The 17,566-nt window shown below is 33.5% G+C and overlaps 2 protein-coding genes across 3 annotated transcripts; both read left to right on the forward strand.

Moving 5' to 3' along the window:
- Positions 1-5,418: 5,418 nt before the first annotated feature.
- Positions 5,419-10,575, forward strand: LOC133679697 (F-box protein At2g26850-like). The gene is made up of 5 exons (XM_062102368.1): positions 5,419-7,386; positions 7,586-7,665; positions 7,873-8,051; positions 8,463-8,537; positions 10,092-10,575. Exons 1-5 carry the CDS (start codon positions 6,691-6,693, stop codon positions 10,277-10,279), a joined length of 1,218 nt encoding a protein of 405 aa, XP_061958352.1. The 5' UTR covers positions 5,419-6,690; the 3' UTR covers positions 10,280-10,575.
- A 2,928-nt stretch (positions 10,576-13,503) lies between these two features.
- Positions 13,504-17,096, forward strand: LOC133680488 (Holliday junction resolvase MOC1, chloroplastic-like). 2 transcript variants are annotated; one of them, XM_062103473.1, is made up of 6 exons: positions 13,508-14,182; positions 14,500-14,605; positions 15,435-15,487; positions 15,709-15,840; positions 16,208-16,280; positions 16,562-17,096. In XM_062103473.1, the coding sequence occupies exons 1-6, from the start codon at positions 13,781-13,783 to the stop codon at positions 16,645-16,647; spliced, it is 852 nt and encodes a 283-aa protein (XP_061959457.1). In that variant the 5' UTR covers positions 13,508-13,780; the 3' UTR covers positions 16,648-17,096. The 2 variants fall into 2 exon arrangements, with proteins under 2 accessions (XP_061959456.1, XP_061959457.1); XM_062103472.1 differs by having other exon boundaries at positions 13,504-14,182; positions 16,208-16,599.
- Positions 17,097-17,566: the final 470 nt, after the last annotated feature.

Consider the following 17,566-nt stretch of genomic DNA (forward strand, 5'->3'; position numbering starts at 1 on the left):
TAATTTCTAAGTGTTAGGAGGGTGTTTATAAAGTTTTTTATTATTATTAAAATAGGTTATAAATGAAAATTTTTGGGTAAAATTATGTTTGTCTTGATTTTCTAGTCACTGTATATGAGTAAATAAATGACATGTCATCTACTTTTAAAAAATAAGAACGAACAATACCCCACTTAAAAAAATTAAAAAAAAACCCAAGAGCATGGGCTTAGGTCACCAGGGCCACCCGTCTTAGTTATTTTTTTAATAGACTTGGACACGCTAAGTATTTTTGTGGATTCTTTTTTTTGTAATTCTTTTTATTCTTTATTTAGATACAAGATATATTTAAGAAAAAAAACTATTAGATCTAGTTAGATGCTTATCATATATCACAGGTTCAATGTGTTAAGATACAATATTTGAGACTTCTTTTTTATATAGTTTTTTCATTAATTCAAAAAATATATGGTTTAGCCCTATGTTATCATTAATATATTTTTTTTCAATTTTTTTTAAAAATGCAATTTCATCATTTTTTACCATTTAGATTAAAAAAATAATGTCTAATTATCACCACCACCACCTCATTGTTCACCTTTGATTGGAACTAGAGATTAAGATAACTGGCTTCTGCCTATTAATTTCATGAACAATCTTTAAGAACGATATGAGAGTGATCCTTCAAGTTTCCCATGGAATTTGCAGGGAGAAACTTGGGAGGTAATGAAGGGCACCTAAAGGTGTGCGCAGGATAAGTTGAATTGCAACTACAAGGTAAGGGCGGCGGGGCGCTCCTTGCAAGCCTGCATGCAGTATCCTTCCTGCTCAAAGGTTATCTTTCGGGAATTGGATCCTAGATTTCTGTCACATTTGTTCTTTTTCTTTTTCTTTTTCTTTTTCTTTTTTTGGCAAATTAGCATAAAGTGACATCCGCCCCCTCATGATTTTCACGTGCGTGGCTTCAAATCAAGCTTGTTTTTCTTATTTTTTTTTAAAAAATATTTTGTTAAAAATTATTCACATTTGTTAGTACCATATCACCCAGAATAGTTTGATACCCCTTCGTCTTGTGACGCCCGGCCCCTTTTATTTTTTTCTTGATGAAAAATTATTAGATTTACGCTTTTAATGCATTTTTTTGTGTTTGAGTAGTTTTTTACATATCTTTTTAAATATATATTTTTTATTTTTAATTGACCTATTTTCTCCATTCAATAAAAAATATTTTAGTTTCAAGTAAAATTATATACATTATTTTTTCTATTGTCTTTGAATCAGAAAGCCAAAATCTTGGATAAAAATATTTTTTATTTCATTGTACCGTAAATAATTATTTTTTGTTATAGTAACAGTTTTTTTTAGTTTTTTTATTTAAAAAAACTATAATAGTTCAAGTTAAAAACATTGTCAAGAATGACTACACATGAGATTACATAAAAAAAAATAGTCTGTTAAAAAAGCAGAAAAGATCATAATGAATTTTACTACATCTTTAAGAGTAGTAAAATAAATGTGACAAATTGAAAATAAAAAAATATTAAAAAAATAAAAAAAAAATTAAGCTTGCAAGCTTAAGTGCATCTAAATATAGATAAGAGACTATTCAAAATAAAATAATTGTTTTTTAAAATATTTTTTGATTGGAAATATATTAACATATTTTTTTATTTTTAAAATTTATTTTTAATATCATCATATTAAAATAATTTAAAATTATAAAAAAATAATTTAAAATTACAAAACTTTATTTTTTTTAAATAAAAAACAATACACTCCAGATGTTGATGGTGTGACGTTCAAGTGTTCTTCTTTCTTGAGCTAACTGGGCCACATTCTGACAATCTCGACGACAACATGGCAAGTCACCACTTTTTTTTCATTAAAAAAGTGTTTTTAAATCCTTATTTTTTTTAGTATTTTTAGTTTAACGTGGATGTCCGGACTAACTTGCGTGTATCTCGACTAATCCTACAGGTTCTAAAGTTAATGACCATATAAGCCTCTAGTGGTCATCATATAAGTAACCACATGGCTCGAACCTGATACTACAAGGGAAACAAACTTCTTAATCCCAAACTCTTACCACTGAACCACTACCTAGATGGTATTTAAAGTTATGTTTTGAGGTTATTTTTTAAGTATTTTTAATTTAAAAATATATTAAAATAATATTTTTTTTAATTTTAAAATTTTATTTTTTATATTAACAGGTAAAACGATCTAGTCTTGCAAATCGATTTAAAAAATTCATGGCAATGATAGCTTCAAATGATGGATATTTTGATCTATGTGGTCGCCTAGAAAGTTTCCCTTTCTCTAATTTCTCTCTTCTCCTTTTATTTTTATCGTTATTTTTTAAAATTTTTGAATTTAAGACGTTAATTGGTTTTTTTTTAATACCAGGAATTCCTAAATAAGAGAAGTATATTGCTTATTTTTAAGTATTTTAATTTGGACGTTCTGGATTCGCTTATACAATCTAATGGTGTGTGCGTTTTGTCAAGTGAAAAAACGACATTTAAAGTGGAAACGACATTGCAATACAGCGACACAATAGGACGCACCTCGTTTTTATTATATAGTATTCTATTCTATTATAAATATTCATATGATCTCTTTTTTTCCTTTTCTTTTTATAGAGATGACATGAATTGTTTCTCTACAGAATAATCAACATAAATATTTTATTTTATTTTGTTACATACTTATTTTAGATTCTCATATTATATATAAAGAAAGATAATTTTCACGGCTACAATAACAATAACAACTCAATATAATAATTTCACCTTCACTAAAATAACTATTTTTTAAAAAATAATATATTTTTATATAAAATAAACACACCTCTAGTTAGTATTGAAAAATAATTTAATTTTAATAAATCTAAGTTAGTATGGTCTTGTTTTTCTTTTAATTAATTTCAATCAATGTTATAATATTGATATTTTTATTTTATTTTGCATCTATTATTATTGTTGTTGTTGTTGTTTATTTATTAGCTAACATGTCTTCGGTTGTTTTTTCTTATTGTATCAATGAGTTTTTTAAAACAAAAAATCATTTTCATATATATATATATATATATATATATATCCAACCATGATGAATAACTTCTCATTTACATGCCCGACATTTCATGTTAGCTACTTGTCTTGGTTCAGTCGTATACTTCTAATAAATTAAATGTCTCATATAATATAGCAACGACGTTTAAAGACAGGAGTGACGATGTAAAGTGACGGGATTAGCCTTCTAACTTTCAAGCATGCCATGTGCCAGTGAGCCAGCCATCCAATGGTTAAAGTTAGGGGTGAGAAAAAAGCCATAAAACCAATTAAACCAAGAAAACCTGAAAAAAATAACTGAAAAAAACTGATTAAAATTTTAGAAAAACAAATATGTCTGATTTTGGTTTTATAAGAAAAAACTGAAAAAACCAAACCGAAACAAAAAAAAACCGAGCCAAACTGGAAAAACCAAGCCAAATAAAAAAACCGAGCCAAACCGGTTTGAACCTGTTTTTGTCCTAGAAAACCAAACCAAATCAAAATGAAACCGGTTGGTTTAAACCTATTTCAGTCTTTTCTTTTAAAATTTGGTTTGGTTAATATTTTTTAAATAAAAATCAAACCAGACTGAAAATAATACCCTGATTGAAGTCAGAAATGATTCATCGCAAATCTTGTATGACAATGACGGCACAAGGGTAATTTTCTTCTTCTTCTTCTGTTTTTTTTTTTAATACTTTTGGCTAAAAAGTAAAAATATTCCATTCCTGTTTAAGTAAAAAAATGAGGGAGGGAGAGAGAGAGTAAACTTTAATTTTCTATATTTGCGAAGGTGATTTCCCAGTTAGAATGACAATCATCGGCTTCATTTATTTTTACATTTAAAATTGTGTTTTTTTTCATTTTAAAAATATATTTACCTTAAAAAATATTAAATTAATATTTTTTTAATTTTTTATATAGTTTTAATATACTGATTTTAAAAATAAAAAAATGTAAAAAATTATTTTAAAGCATTTTAAAATAAAAAATACTTCTAAAAATACCCTGTACTGTAATATCAAAAACACATTAATAGAATTACTATGGACATGAGTATCTAATATTTAGCTAGCTGGTTTAGTTGGGTTAAAAATTAGAATTTGCATGCCTTAAAATGTTAGATCCTCAGCCAATTTGGACCCAAAAAAATAATAATCGTGTTATCAATATAATTTCCTAAAATATTAAATTCTTTTAGAATGTTGGTGCTAATTACCACGGTTGACAATTATAAGTGCATGAGATGCATAAATAGTAATGTAACTATAAATATGTTGTGGAATCAATTAAGGATGCCAGAGGAGATTTATAATTTTTTTCCTGACAATAAGATATATTTTAAAATCAATCAATAATGATTAATTAAATGTCATTTCTTATATACTGGTTTAATAAAATTGTCTAAATGATAACTTTAAGTAATTTTAAAAATAATAATAAAATAAACAAACCTTCTTCATAATTTCACCCTCTGCGAACCCAATTCGCATAATAATTTCCAATCATGAACGCAAGGTTAAGTTGGAAAAAAGAAAGAAAGAGAAAAAAGGGATGAAAAACAAAAGAAATAACAATGATAATTAGAGGTGAGGAAAAAATTAAAGAACCGATTAAACTGGAAAAAAAATAATTGAAAAAACCAAATCGTGAAAAAAACCTGGTTAAATCGATTAAAATTTTAAAAAAATTGACCGGTTTGGTTTCGGTTTTATAAGCATGAAACTAAAAAAACCGAACCAAACCGAACCCAAACAAAAAAAACCTAGAAAAAATTCTGAGCCAAACCGATTTGAACAAGTTTTTGTTCTAAAAAACTAAACCGAACCGAAACCGGTCGGTTTGAACCGGTTTGGTTATTTATTTTTGATAAAAACCAAACCGAATTGAAAATGATCACCCCTAGCAACAATACAATTAAAATATTAAATTGAATGCTCAATGCGCTAACCAACGGTTAAATTTTGTAATTAGCACAGGAAAAAAAAGTAACTAACATAGGATAAAAAATTATTTTGGTAAAATATCATAGTTTATTGATGTTATTTTAATAATGTTGTATTTTAGAATAGCATTATTTATCTAAATATCGTTGTTGTTAATTGTGATGTCAATTATAATTTTGTGTTTTTTTAATACAAGTTTAAGTTTTAATTCATATTATATTTCTGAAATGCTATATTTACTAAATATTAAGGTTTAGAAGCAAGAGAATATAAGAAAAAAAATATTATTTTGTAAATTTATCTTAAATTACTGTGCTAATTAAAAAAAAAAATCCTTGACCAACGGGGCAGATGTTAAGAGGCCTTGCTCGCTTGCATAATGACAACCCACAAACCTGTTGAACCACTAATTGCATATTTGATATTCTGATTCCTGCTTTCCTAACCGTTTCCTTTTCTTGGTCACGTAAATTTCCCTCCATCTTTTTTTATTTCCATGTTCAAAAAAAGAAAGAAAGAACATAGCGATTAAAGAAATAAGGATGGATTTGAGTAACAGTTTTGCTTCGCATCCACGCCCAAAAAAGAAATCACTTTAACCATAACCTCTCGTTCACTCGATCACATAAATACTATCCATTGCTACTCGCTATACAGGGAAGAGAGAGAGGTTCTGAAATGGGAGGTGGAGGAGAGTTTGGTGAAAGAAAATGATGGATTAGGGTGAAAAAAGGGGACCACACATTTCTGATCAATCATCTTCTTCAATAAATTCTCTCCCTCTGCACCTTTTTCTCATCTTTTTATTTTCTGCTAGCGTTTCTTGTGTCTTTGGTGTTTAGATTTTAAACAGGTCTGGGTAGCTTGTTGGATGCACCTAATTGTGGTTCTATCTCAACTAACCAGATCTGTATTTCATAACCTGTTGTTGTTTTTAAAGCTTAAAGCTCGTTTCTTTCGTGTTTCTACTCACCGGATTTCAGATCTTTAGAGAGATATGGGTCTCTGTATCTAGCCTCTCTTATATAGTTTTTTTTTTTTTTTTCAAGTTTATATTCTTATGAGGATCTCCATGTGTCAGAGGCCCATATCAGATCTGAATACCCCACCACCTTCATTAGTTCTCCTCTTAGGTTCATCTAATACAACCCCCATTTCCTCTTTTTTTGATTGACAGCTGTTTAAGCTGTCTGTACTAACTAGCATATTGTGGTGCACTGGTGTTCGTAAAGGAGATAAGAGTAGAGGATTCCACAGTTTCATTTTGGATTCTTGAATTGGTTTGTGCGACAATTGACATCTCACACAAGTGAAAAAGTCTGTTCTTTGGGGTGTTTATAGATAGAAGAAAGCTTTCATTTTTTTTTAATCTAATTTAGACTTTTATGAAAGAGGAGGCCCACTGGTGGGTTTGGTGGGCTTTCTCTATACCAATAAAACCCCATTTCATGAAAGAAAAGATTATTCCTTTTTAGAAGATCCTACTTTGTTAATATCAATCTTGTTTTGTTTTTTTAATGCGAGTGTTGTTGTTGGCGGAGGAGGAAGGAGAAGAGAAGACACAAATGGGTTTCCTTTAATTTCCCCTCTCTCTATTTTATTTACCATTGCTTTTTTCCCATTATTGGTTCTTCTATTGATCTTCCACTACTTTATCTAACAATTTATGCCAAACTTGAGTTTGACCCGCAATACAATACCTTTTATCTCTAATGCTACTTTACTTATTCATCACTTGTTTCTCCTTCATCCTATTTTTAAAGCCCCTCCCTCTCAAGCCTTTGCTTCCATGGGCAAGTGAAATAAGATTGCTGTCATTCTGGTTCTTGAAGGACTTGTTTCTCTTCTCTTATTTAGGTTCATTGAGGAATACCCTTTTGAAAGTTTTTTATATCAATATAATTCCTTTAAAAACATCAATTAAGAAGATGAGTCTAAGTTCAAGTGCAAGAGCAGAAAAAAGCGCTCTTGATGACGAGACTGGAGGGATGTCTGTTTTGGACTTGCCTGAATTGGCCTTGGAATGTGTTCTTGAGAGGTTACCTCCTGCTGGGCTCTGCAGCATGGCAGGTGTCTGTACTTCTTTGAGGGAAAGGTGTGTGAGTGATCATTTATGGGAAAAGCATATGAAGCATAAATGGGGCAGGGTTATTGGCCCTGCTGCTTATAGGGAGTGGCAATGGCATTTAGCTTCGAGAAAGGATCTCGGGAGTTGCAAACAAGGCAAGCCAAAAGGGTTTATGAGGCTTCTGTCTATTTTTTGGCCTTCTTCATGGAGTACACCTAAGGTCGATCCCGTTAACAATAGCAGGCAGAGGAGTTCTTTGCCTGTTAATTCAATCATGTCCTGGTACCTTGCTCTTGAGACTGGCAAGTTCTGGTTCCCTGCTCAAGTCTTTAACCGTGAGGTATTGATCATGACCGTATTCTTTTTTGTTTCCATTAATTAATTAGCTTTAATTTTACTTAAAAACTGAATAATCCTTTTTACCTCAAGGCTACAAAATCTATAATTGTGCTCTTAACTCAGTAGCCTCCAGAGGATTGATGTGTTGGGCTTTATGAATTTTCATCCCTGGTAGTAAAAGTTCTTGTGTTGTATTCCAGAACGGGCACGTTGGATTCATGTTATCATGCTATGACGCTGAACTTAACTATGATCCCCGGACGGATACATTTCAAGCCAGGTGATCGAAATAATTTTCTTCTTGGCCATGATTCTCAATAGATTTTTTACTTATGGACATCATAGCTACTATCCATAGGGCGTTGTAGATTCTTAAATTAGCTTTTTCTGTAAAAGATGTTGATGTAAAAATAATGAATGGCAAAAGGAATACTGATAGGGTAAGTGTATCTAGTGGATTGAATTTTATATGTTTTGTCTATTTCAGGTACCCACCACATGGAAGGAGAGCAATTTCCATAGAGAGCGGTGTGCCATGGGAAAGGCTTAGAGCGCCATCTGTTGATACCTCTCCACATGATCTACATATCTCTGATTGCTTGCATGATTTACTCCCTGGCGATCACATTGAGATTCAGTGGAGAAGAAACAAAGAATTTCCTTATGGTTTGTTCTCCATACCAGTAACTTGCTACTAATCAGAATTTCTCTATGTTTTATCAAAGTTACATATTTGAATATTAGCGTATTAAAAGAAGATTTATTCAGCTTTAATCGGCTCATTATTGACTACAAAGAACAGCTGTAGACAAGTAATTTTATATTGGTGATCTCTAAAATCTAGGGAACTTTTTATCATACAAAATACTCTTCTTGTCAGTAGGAGCCAGAGACAACAGAGGCCCTATTTTATATTCAAGTCATTCTTTTTGAATTTGCTATAGAACCTGCCTACATAAACGCATAGTCCTTTTAGCATGTAGACACAAGTGTATGTCGAATATATTAATTATATTAATCAGATTTGAAACGATTTAATGTTAATGTTTGATTAAATATTACCATGAATATCTGCAGGTTGGTGGTATGGCGTTGTAGGTCACTTGGAATCATGTGATGGAAATGAAAATTATTGTCGGTGTCATAATAGCGGTAAGTTCATTTTATCTTTTCTTCGTAGCAAGTACCACTTTATGCTCCATGTGATTGCCTAGAAGATAAGATTTTGAGGAATCTTACTTTTATTTTGTCTAAACCATCTTGCTTAACACAAACAGTTTTTATCCGGCTTTATGTTTACCAACATTAGGTGAAACATTTTGAAGAGAGAATGAAAGAGAGTTTCAAGCAGTGCACTTGAATAATATTTTCATTTTTAGTGAAAGATGCAATTAACATCTTTCCTTTTAAAATATGTACGAGATTAATATAAAGTTTACTTTCACTGATTGGACCCAGTTTCTGGGTTTTGGGCAAGTCCTTTTCTTGAATTCGATTTTTCAGTCTATGGACCACTAAGTTATACTATTTGATTGGTCCCAAACGACAAATCCCTATCAAAATGTCACAGCTTCCACCAACATTTTGATAACCTCTGTCTAGTGGAATATTTATGGCCAACCACGTAGAAAGAACTTAATGTCTTTTATAGGCTTCCCTTTGTTTGTTAAGTTGGAACAGCTAGCTGGGGCTGCAATGAATTTCCCATTGTAAGCTTCCAATCTTTCATTCAATTTTCTGACCTCTTTGCTAGCTTAATGGACTTCTGTTGTCTTGAAGTTAAATACACCATTTGATGATCCGCTAGTCAAGTTACATCACCAAAAAGAAACTGCTTTTGGCCTGCTAGTTGCAACTTTGATAAAAAGAGAATGTTTATGTCTCTATTTGTACTGCAAATAATTCAGTCTTGTTAAAAAAGGTGAAGTCTAAGTCTTACACTGGATATAGAACTCTTATCCTTTTGTTTTGACGATGGACAAATGTTGAAGCTCCTAGTGTTCTAGCCCTCAGTTAACTGATGATAGGTTTTCAATCTGTGATTGCAAAAGCCAAATTTATTCGCAACTTTGTATAGGTCATGCATGCATGCTAATGAAATGCCTGATTTTGGTTACTTAGCTATCATGAGGAATCTAGTAATTAGTGGTCTCGTTTTTCATATTTGAGAAATGATGTCAATTCATCTAATGTTCCCCTTTTTCTGTGGTCCATTCCTTTTTCTTAAGTGCACAAATTATGATTTTGATTCCAAATTTTGTATCACCAGTCATTGAGAGAAAAAAAGGCGTGCACGCGCACACAAAGTGTTTGGTATCGTGGTAGTTTTTTTTTTTTTTGCCCAATCACATAGAAAAAAATATTTGGTTAGTCAAATAGGTTTTGCCTTTTACATTGGACTCCATATATAATTGCATTTTAAATTTTGGTTTTGCAGAAGCTAAAATAACCTGTTTTTTATTCGAGAAGACTTGTTTTTCATTATTTTGCATGCAAAAAATTATTTCAAAACAGTTTTAAGAAAACATATTTTTTAAAACTTATTTATTTAAAACCGTAACTAAAAGTATTTTTTTAACCGAAAGCAGAAAAGCTACTAACACACATTAATAGGCAACTGAGGCGAAAAGCTACTGCATACTAGTTGAATTTTGGCTTGCTTATAATCCTTTTAGTCCCTAACTAACATAAAATTTCTGCAAACAGACACTGTAGTGTTGGAGTTCCACCAGTACACTCCTGGCTCACGGTGGAGAAGCACTACGGTCAACAGGAAGGAGCATCGGGAGGAGGGGAATGAGGCAGATGGATTTTATGGAGGGATTAGAAAGCTATATAAGAATGAAGAAATTTCCAGGTGGAAGAGGCTTTGGCCGACGGAAGTGTTGGAATAGGCATTTATTTGCAACACGAAAGTTCCACGACTGACTACACGAGTTTAAAATATAGAAGCCTACATTTTATCCAAAAATGAATTTCTTCCTTGCTAAAACCGTAATATAAAAGAAGAAAATAGGACTTATAATTTAGCTCCATGAATGCGGTTGCCATTATCCATCGTGTTTCTAGTCTCTCCATGCTTTTTTCGAGGTGGCCATTTCATGTGATCCTGCAAATTATGTAAACATTTACCAAGTGGTATATAAAAATTTCAATCAAAGCTCTCATAAGCTCAATATTAGAGCTCGAATCCTTGCAGTATCAACTTTGATAATACAGATCTTTCCTGGGATTATCTTGTGGTTCCTGTGCTGTTCTCAGTGATGGACCGGTGTCTAATATCACATAACCAGAGAAATGAAAACGAATGTACAATTTCAATGTGATCATGAGCAAGAAATAAGACAAATACAGCTCTTGAAAGGGGAAAAAGAAAAAGAAAAAACCAATGTCCGAAACTTCTGCATATCCATTATTCCATTAAAGAAGCCAGTAAAGCAATGCAAGTTTTAATTATGATAAACAAACAATAGGAAGAGGAAAATATGTAATTCATACATCGAATTTAATACCATGATCTCCATAAACACAATGGGATAACCTTCTAAAATAGTATCTACAGCAAACAAAATGGGTTTTTCACTCAGCACATTTTGCTCCATAACCCATGCACAAAGACAGCTTTGGCATATAATGTGCTGGTGTTACCTTGGTTCTTGTGTGCCACTAACCCCACAGACTTAATGCTTAATTTCCTCTTAATTTTCTGATTTGAAACTTCCACAGTTTGTTCTGTTTGCTTGTTATTATATTCATCACTTCTCCTCATAGATAAACTCCCGTGAAGAAAGTTTTTCATCCTCTGCCTCTTGCTTTCTCTCTCACAAGGCTCTCCACTTTCTTCGGCATTGTCTCCTGCCTTTACCATGGGCTCTTGAAGAGTTGACTTATTGGGCTTTCTTGGCCACTCGGGGTCTATTTTCACCAGTCTAGCTTTTCTTGCAAACAGAACTCTTTTCGGCTCAGCTAGCCTTTTTGGGCTTCCTGCTTTCGTTACATTTGGAATCCATATGCGAGGAGGCAACCCATCCGGCTTCTGTTGATTATACAGATTCGGCCTGGTAGGACCCGATCGTTCGCACTGGTGATAAATGCGGCCCATCAAGTCACTGCTGGCTCGTAGAGGCGACATGGACCGAGCCCGTCTATGGTTGATTTTCTGCCATTTTCCCTTCCTTTCTCCCTTGACAGTCTTCAAAGCTGCCATGAATGGATCGAAATCATCGTTCCACACATTCCGTCGTGGAAATGAAATTTTAATTTTCGCTATTTGGGACTCGGGGGATGTCGGAGTTGAGCTGTGACTACCAAATTTGCCATTGGTAGGGTACTGGTGACACGGCGGAGGTTTTAGTGGCATGACCTTACCCTGACAAAATAACTCATCCGCAAATGCCATGGCAGGAAATGATTCCTTACGTTGTCTTCGGTGCTTATGTTGCTCTTCCATTGCGTCGTCAAATCTCATACTGTCTCCCGAGTGAATATCATCGATGTTGAAACATCGACTGTTTCCGAATTCAAAGTCATCCATACTGGGATTTGCATCTTTTCATATTTTCGGTGTGGTGGGCTCGGATTCAAGATCATGTGTAGCATCGGACGTCCCTTTGGTAGGACTAGCAGGTGCTCTATAGAAACAGATATTGTTGTCTAGGTTGAACCCTCGTGGACTTGTGGGTGAACTCGTAAAGAAACAATCATTTGAGATTTCAAGCGCCATGGTTTGTGTGGTCAGTATAGAGGCCTTGCCTTGGATATGCCAAAGAAATAATTCCTTTCTAACAACAAGGGCTGCTTGAAAATGAGTGTGTGTGGGGAGTTTTGCTCCTGAAAGAGGGCAGACGCTACTGTTGCATATGCATATGAAGGGCTGGGCCTCCTCTAGCTTCCAAATTATCCTCCAAAGATTTTGAACGTAAAAGAGAAAATCTCGGTGGCTGTCTCTACAGTCCTGTCAACTTCTACCACATCCATGGCCGCATGATGCAGGATTGGAATATTATTGTTTGCAGAATGAGAAGGGCATCATCACGAGTTTCTTACACTAGATATCCTCGGTCAACTACTAGATTATACCTAATCTCGACGTTTTTCTAGTATTACATGACAAAATGTGCTTCTTCATGATTTGTCTTAATGCCTATCCCTAACAGATCAATATGCCTAGTCTTTATAGTCACGGGCTAATGTGGCTCGAGGGTTGAAAGACAATGAAGTTTTGAGTCCCAGATGGGTTTGGTCACCAACAGGCTCGTGACAATTTTCTGGCAAAAAGTGTACAGCTAATTAAACTAGAAGATGGTCAACAGTTCACGATTAATTCTGCTATGGGTCAGAAATCACATATGGTTCTAGAAATAAGAATCCAAATCATGCAAGCATAGTGCATTTTTCTCTCAAATACAAACAATAGATGAACAAATCCATGTATAATTGACTGAATGAGTTGACAAGACTAAAGGGTTAAAGTTATATTTGTGCTTGGGTGTACTGTTTTCAACAATCAGACCCGTTTCAGCATCCATTTTCTAAGGGTGAAGGAAAGCTCTTCCAAAATCTAAAGTAGATACTGTCTCATGACTTTGACGAAATAAAGATGCAGAGATGTTTTTTTTTTTTTTTTTTTTTTAAGATACATTGCTTACTGGAAATTGGAATTAAAATCAAATTCTAGCTCTTCCCTTTCTTTTTCAACTCATCTTTGAGTATCGGCAGCGCTTTGATTGCTATCCCAAATTATCGTATCCATGCCAGCCATTATGTTTTTGAGAATTTTTAGATTTTTTTTCTGATATTTTTTATTGTTTTGATATATTAATATTAAAAATAAATTTTTAAAAAATTATATTTACTACACTACACTTCCAAACAAGCACCTAATTTTTAAATTAATAGGAAAGAAAACAACACAAATTGTTTAACATAGTAATTGTTTATTTAGAAAAAAACTATTCAAGAAAAAATTGTATTATTATTTAGTCTAGTTTAATATTCAAGGTTATTTGCCCATTAAATTTAATATTCTTTATAAATAGAAAAATATTCTCATTGTTTAATATTTTTTTCTTCGCTAACTACCGTTTACTGACGCCGAGCCTCACACTCGAATGCCAAACATTTATTACATGGCACGAAGGATGAGGTGGGGATTTTTTTTTAAAAAAAAAAATTCCAACAAAAAAGCCAACAAATCTTGTCTCCCACCATCACCTCCATCACAGATAAAGCTACAGTTACAGTCCAACCTCTAAACCAAAGAGACCCTAGCCTCGAGGCTCAGGTCAGGGCTGTGTTGGAGAAAAAGTGGATCCAACAATGAACCTTTAACATTCGGACTTACCTGCCTCTTCCGTTTACGCCACAAATTTCTTGCTCTCAAACCATTCAATCGCATGGAAACCCTCCAGATTAGACCACAAGACCTGCAATCTCTAAAACCCAAATTCATGAACACACGCTTTTTAAGACTCGTCATCAAACCCTTGAACCCTTTTTTATCCACCCTAAAACCCTTCTGCACTACAAACTCTTCAACCCCTCTTCCTCTAAAAAAGACCATACTTTCAAGAAACAGAGTAAAGGTTAGGGAAAAAGTAGCCGATGTTGCCCAACTTAAACAGAATTGGTTAGACTCTCTCACTTTTCCTTTACCTAACGAGACTGAGACTACAAATTTGGGCGGAGATGATTTGGCCCGGAATAATGTGGGTCCCAATTGGGTTATTGGTGTTGACCCTGATGTTTCCGGTGCTTTGGCACTATTGAAAATCGATGAGTCAGGTTGCTCTGCTCAGGTAATTCCTTTTTTCTTTGATGAACCATTTTGGTTTTTGACACAGAATGTTGCTTTGAAGAAATTTGGTGAACATATTTTTTAAAGTTACTTTGTGTCAGAGAATAAAATAAATCATCTCGCATAATAGCTTAAGTTTTTTTTACACTGTCCTTGGATAATGATAATGTTTAGGCGGGCCTCATATAATAGCCGAAGTTTATGGTTTGAGATGATTTTTTACACTTTCTTTGGATAATAATTTGGGTTGAGATGGTTGTTTGACATTTTCTTTGGATAATAATAACGTCTTGTATTAATTGGTGGTTTGTTTGGTAGGTGTTTGATTCCCCTCACTTGAAAGTAATGGTTGGAAAAGGAATTCGGAAGCGATTAGATGTTAAGTCTATTGTTCAATTGATTCGTAGTTTTGATGCTCCGATTGGTACGTGACTAGTTTTTTTGCAAAAAATTGTTATATTGTTGTTGGAATTGTTATTTGGTGCAATGAGGCAATACTCCATAATTGTTTTCATCATCTTGATGTTGTTGTTATTATGAACATTTCATGTTTCTAACATCGCAGCCTACTGCAACCGGTTCGAGATTATTAATGTCTATCTAATTGAGTCGAGATGAGTTGCGATTTGTTTCAGATTGAGTCTTAGTTGAGTTGAGTTTTTATGTTTCACAATACTTTTCAGCTGTTAGATTATTTTTTACTTTAATGGCCTTGGCTAGGTGGACTCAATTCCCATCTCTTGACTGCTATACAGAAACCTCAATATAAAATTAAGGGAAAGGGCCTTACAGAACTTGATATGAAAAATCCAAGTTGTGAGATATGGTTGATTTTGGGACAATGGGCGAATGTGAGACTTTTGAAGGCAATGTTTCCTTAGTAACTTAATGAATAAATCATAAAATGATAGTTGCCATGATTTTATCTGAAATTTTTGAATTAAAATCATGAGTTAATATAAAGAATTAACATAAATTATTTACACTTGAAATACCAGTTTGAATTTATGATCTATATGGAACTAAAACTACAGATCAATTAGATATTGTAGTTGTTGGCATTTAATGTCTCTACATGCTCCCTTTGGTAGGAGCATAACCAACCTTTTTATAAAGATTCCTTTTCCAGTATACCCAAATTTGGTATTATTTATATGTGGTTCTGATGCTTATGTGTCTTAGTTACATTTTTCTACTGATTTTTTGTTTCCATCATTGAGAAAGTTGGACAAACCACACTTCTCTTATTTCAGGAACTACTGCATATGTAGAACAATCAACCCCATTCCCACAAGATGGGAAACAGGTTAGTATGACTCCTTAGATATGTATGGAGCTTGGTATTCTTTATTAAATGGCATCTGTTTCTTTCTTTCTGCTTACAAAACTTTGTTCTGCTCAGTGTAACTTCATCTCTGAGATAACATCATTAGCAATGTTTACCTGGTTTGACATAACCCTGAAAAGAAAATGATAAGGAATGAGGAAGGATCCAACACTGAAATATTTTCTTGTTCTTAAATGAAGGGGTGGTGGAGTGGAGGATTTGGTTATGGATTATGGATAGGGGTGTTAGTTGCCTCAGGGTTCTCTGTAGTTCCAGTACCATCTATGACATGGAAGAGTGATCTTGAACTTGCTGGAGGCAGGTGTACTAAGGTCTGTGTGTTTTTTAATTCACGCTGTAGTAATTCTTTTCCTAACTTATCTAAGGTGCAGGTGTACCAAGGTTCTAGTGTTTTTTAATTCACACTGTAGTAATTCTTTTCGTAACTTATCTAAGGTGGTTTCAAAATTTTATGCAGAACTTTTCTTATAATCTTCCAGGAAATTTATTGAGTAAAATTATAATGCAGACCTGACCATGGAGTTGTCTTTTTAAGTGAAAAAAAAATGCAAGGCTTATTTAATTTCTGGCCTCAGCCACTATATGGAAGGATGTGGTTTTTCTTGCTTGTTCTTACCAGCTCTTGTGTTTTATGTTAAGTCTGATAGTTTCTTTTATGTGAATGCTGGATTTTGACAGGATGATAGCCGAAGAATCGCATCAACATTATTTCCATCATTGAGTCCCTTGCTAGAAAGGAAAAAAGATCATGGTAGATGTCTCCTGAATTATATTGCCATTTCATGGATTCCACCAACAAGCCTGCGATGCTCTTTTAGTTGTCTGTTGTGCCAAAACGACAAAATGCTCCTTGTTAAAGAAGCTTCCTTTTATATCACTAGCATACCCCCAAGCAGTTACTAATATCATTTTTTACTTGTTAAAGAAGCCTCAATTACTACTATCAGAGAAAAATGACTTTTTTTTTATTGAACTTGTGCTAGATCTCCTTTGCATAATTAGGACTTATTTCACATCATCTCATATTTGCAGGAAGAGCTGAGGCTTTACTCATTGCTGCATATGGAAAAGGCATGAAGTTGAAGAACTCATCTTCTGTCATAGATGAATTGCCTTAAAAGTGGCTGATTGTGTGGCCACACTTCCATCAGCAGGTGCAGCTTTATTCCCTGCTGCATATAACCATTTGGAAGAGAATGGTAAAACAAGTTGCGTGATGTGAAGACAGATGGTTGAAGCAGCTTAAAGAATTTCGCCTGTGAAATTCTCAAATCCAGGAAGTCCGAAGAAACATAAAAGAGACAGGGATTCTTGAAGACTCTTTGAAGACATCTGATAAATACGATTCATGAAGACTGGAATGACCATTCTTTTCTGGAGTCCTACATCCCATGGTTTAGAATAATGGAAAATTGAAGATTGAAAATGAAAGACGTGTTATTCTTCTGTATGAGTGATCCCTGTGGCAATTCATTGCATTTTTGCTGTTTTTATTTATAGAATTTGATGGCGAAATTATATATTGGAACTCCATTGAATGATATTTATCAATTGCGAAATTATGCTATATCACAGATACAGAGCTCAGTGTTTCATTTTCTGGTCTCTGGTGGGAATTACGCTAATTTTGTAAAAGCAAAGCATTCTATGGCGTGAGATGCTGAAATTGGATGGTTTGTTTGTCAATGAGTCCCGCATGCACGAGTTACGGACCTCCCTTGATTTTGACCATAAAATCATAAATTTCGGTCTCTTACACGTGCTGCAAAAGTTCGAAGAATCTGAGAGCGTTGAATTTGGAAAATTGTCCTTATTTTCTCTTATAACACTGAAAAATTTGACAGTCTTTATTTTCTATTATAACAAAATCCAAACATGATAGTTAAGAGTTTATAATTGGTGTTTTAATCAGGATAGAGATCATTAAACAACCACGGATACGTATGAAGGGCATGATTTTTGGACCTCGTAGCAATTAAGAGCTGAATCGCAGATGATCCATCCAAGAAATATCTCCCTTCAATGGCATCATGGAAA

This window comes from Populus nigra, chromosome 19 (assembly GCF_951802175.1).
Source record: "Populus nigra chromosome 19, ddPopNigr1.1, whole genome shotgun sequence".
In the NCBI taxonomy this organism is placed as follows: domain Eukaryota; kingdom Viridiplantae; phylum Streptophyta; class Magnoliopsida; order Malpighiales; family Salicaceae; genus Populus; species Populus nigra.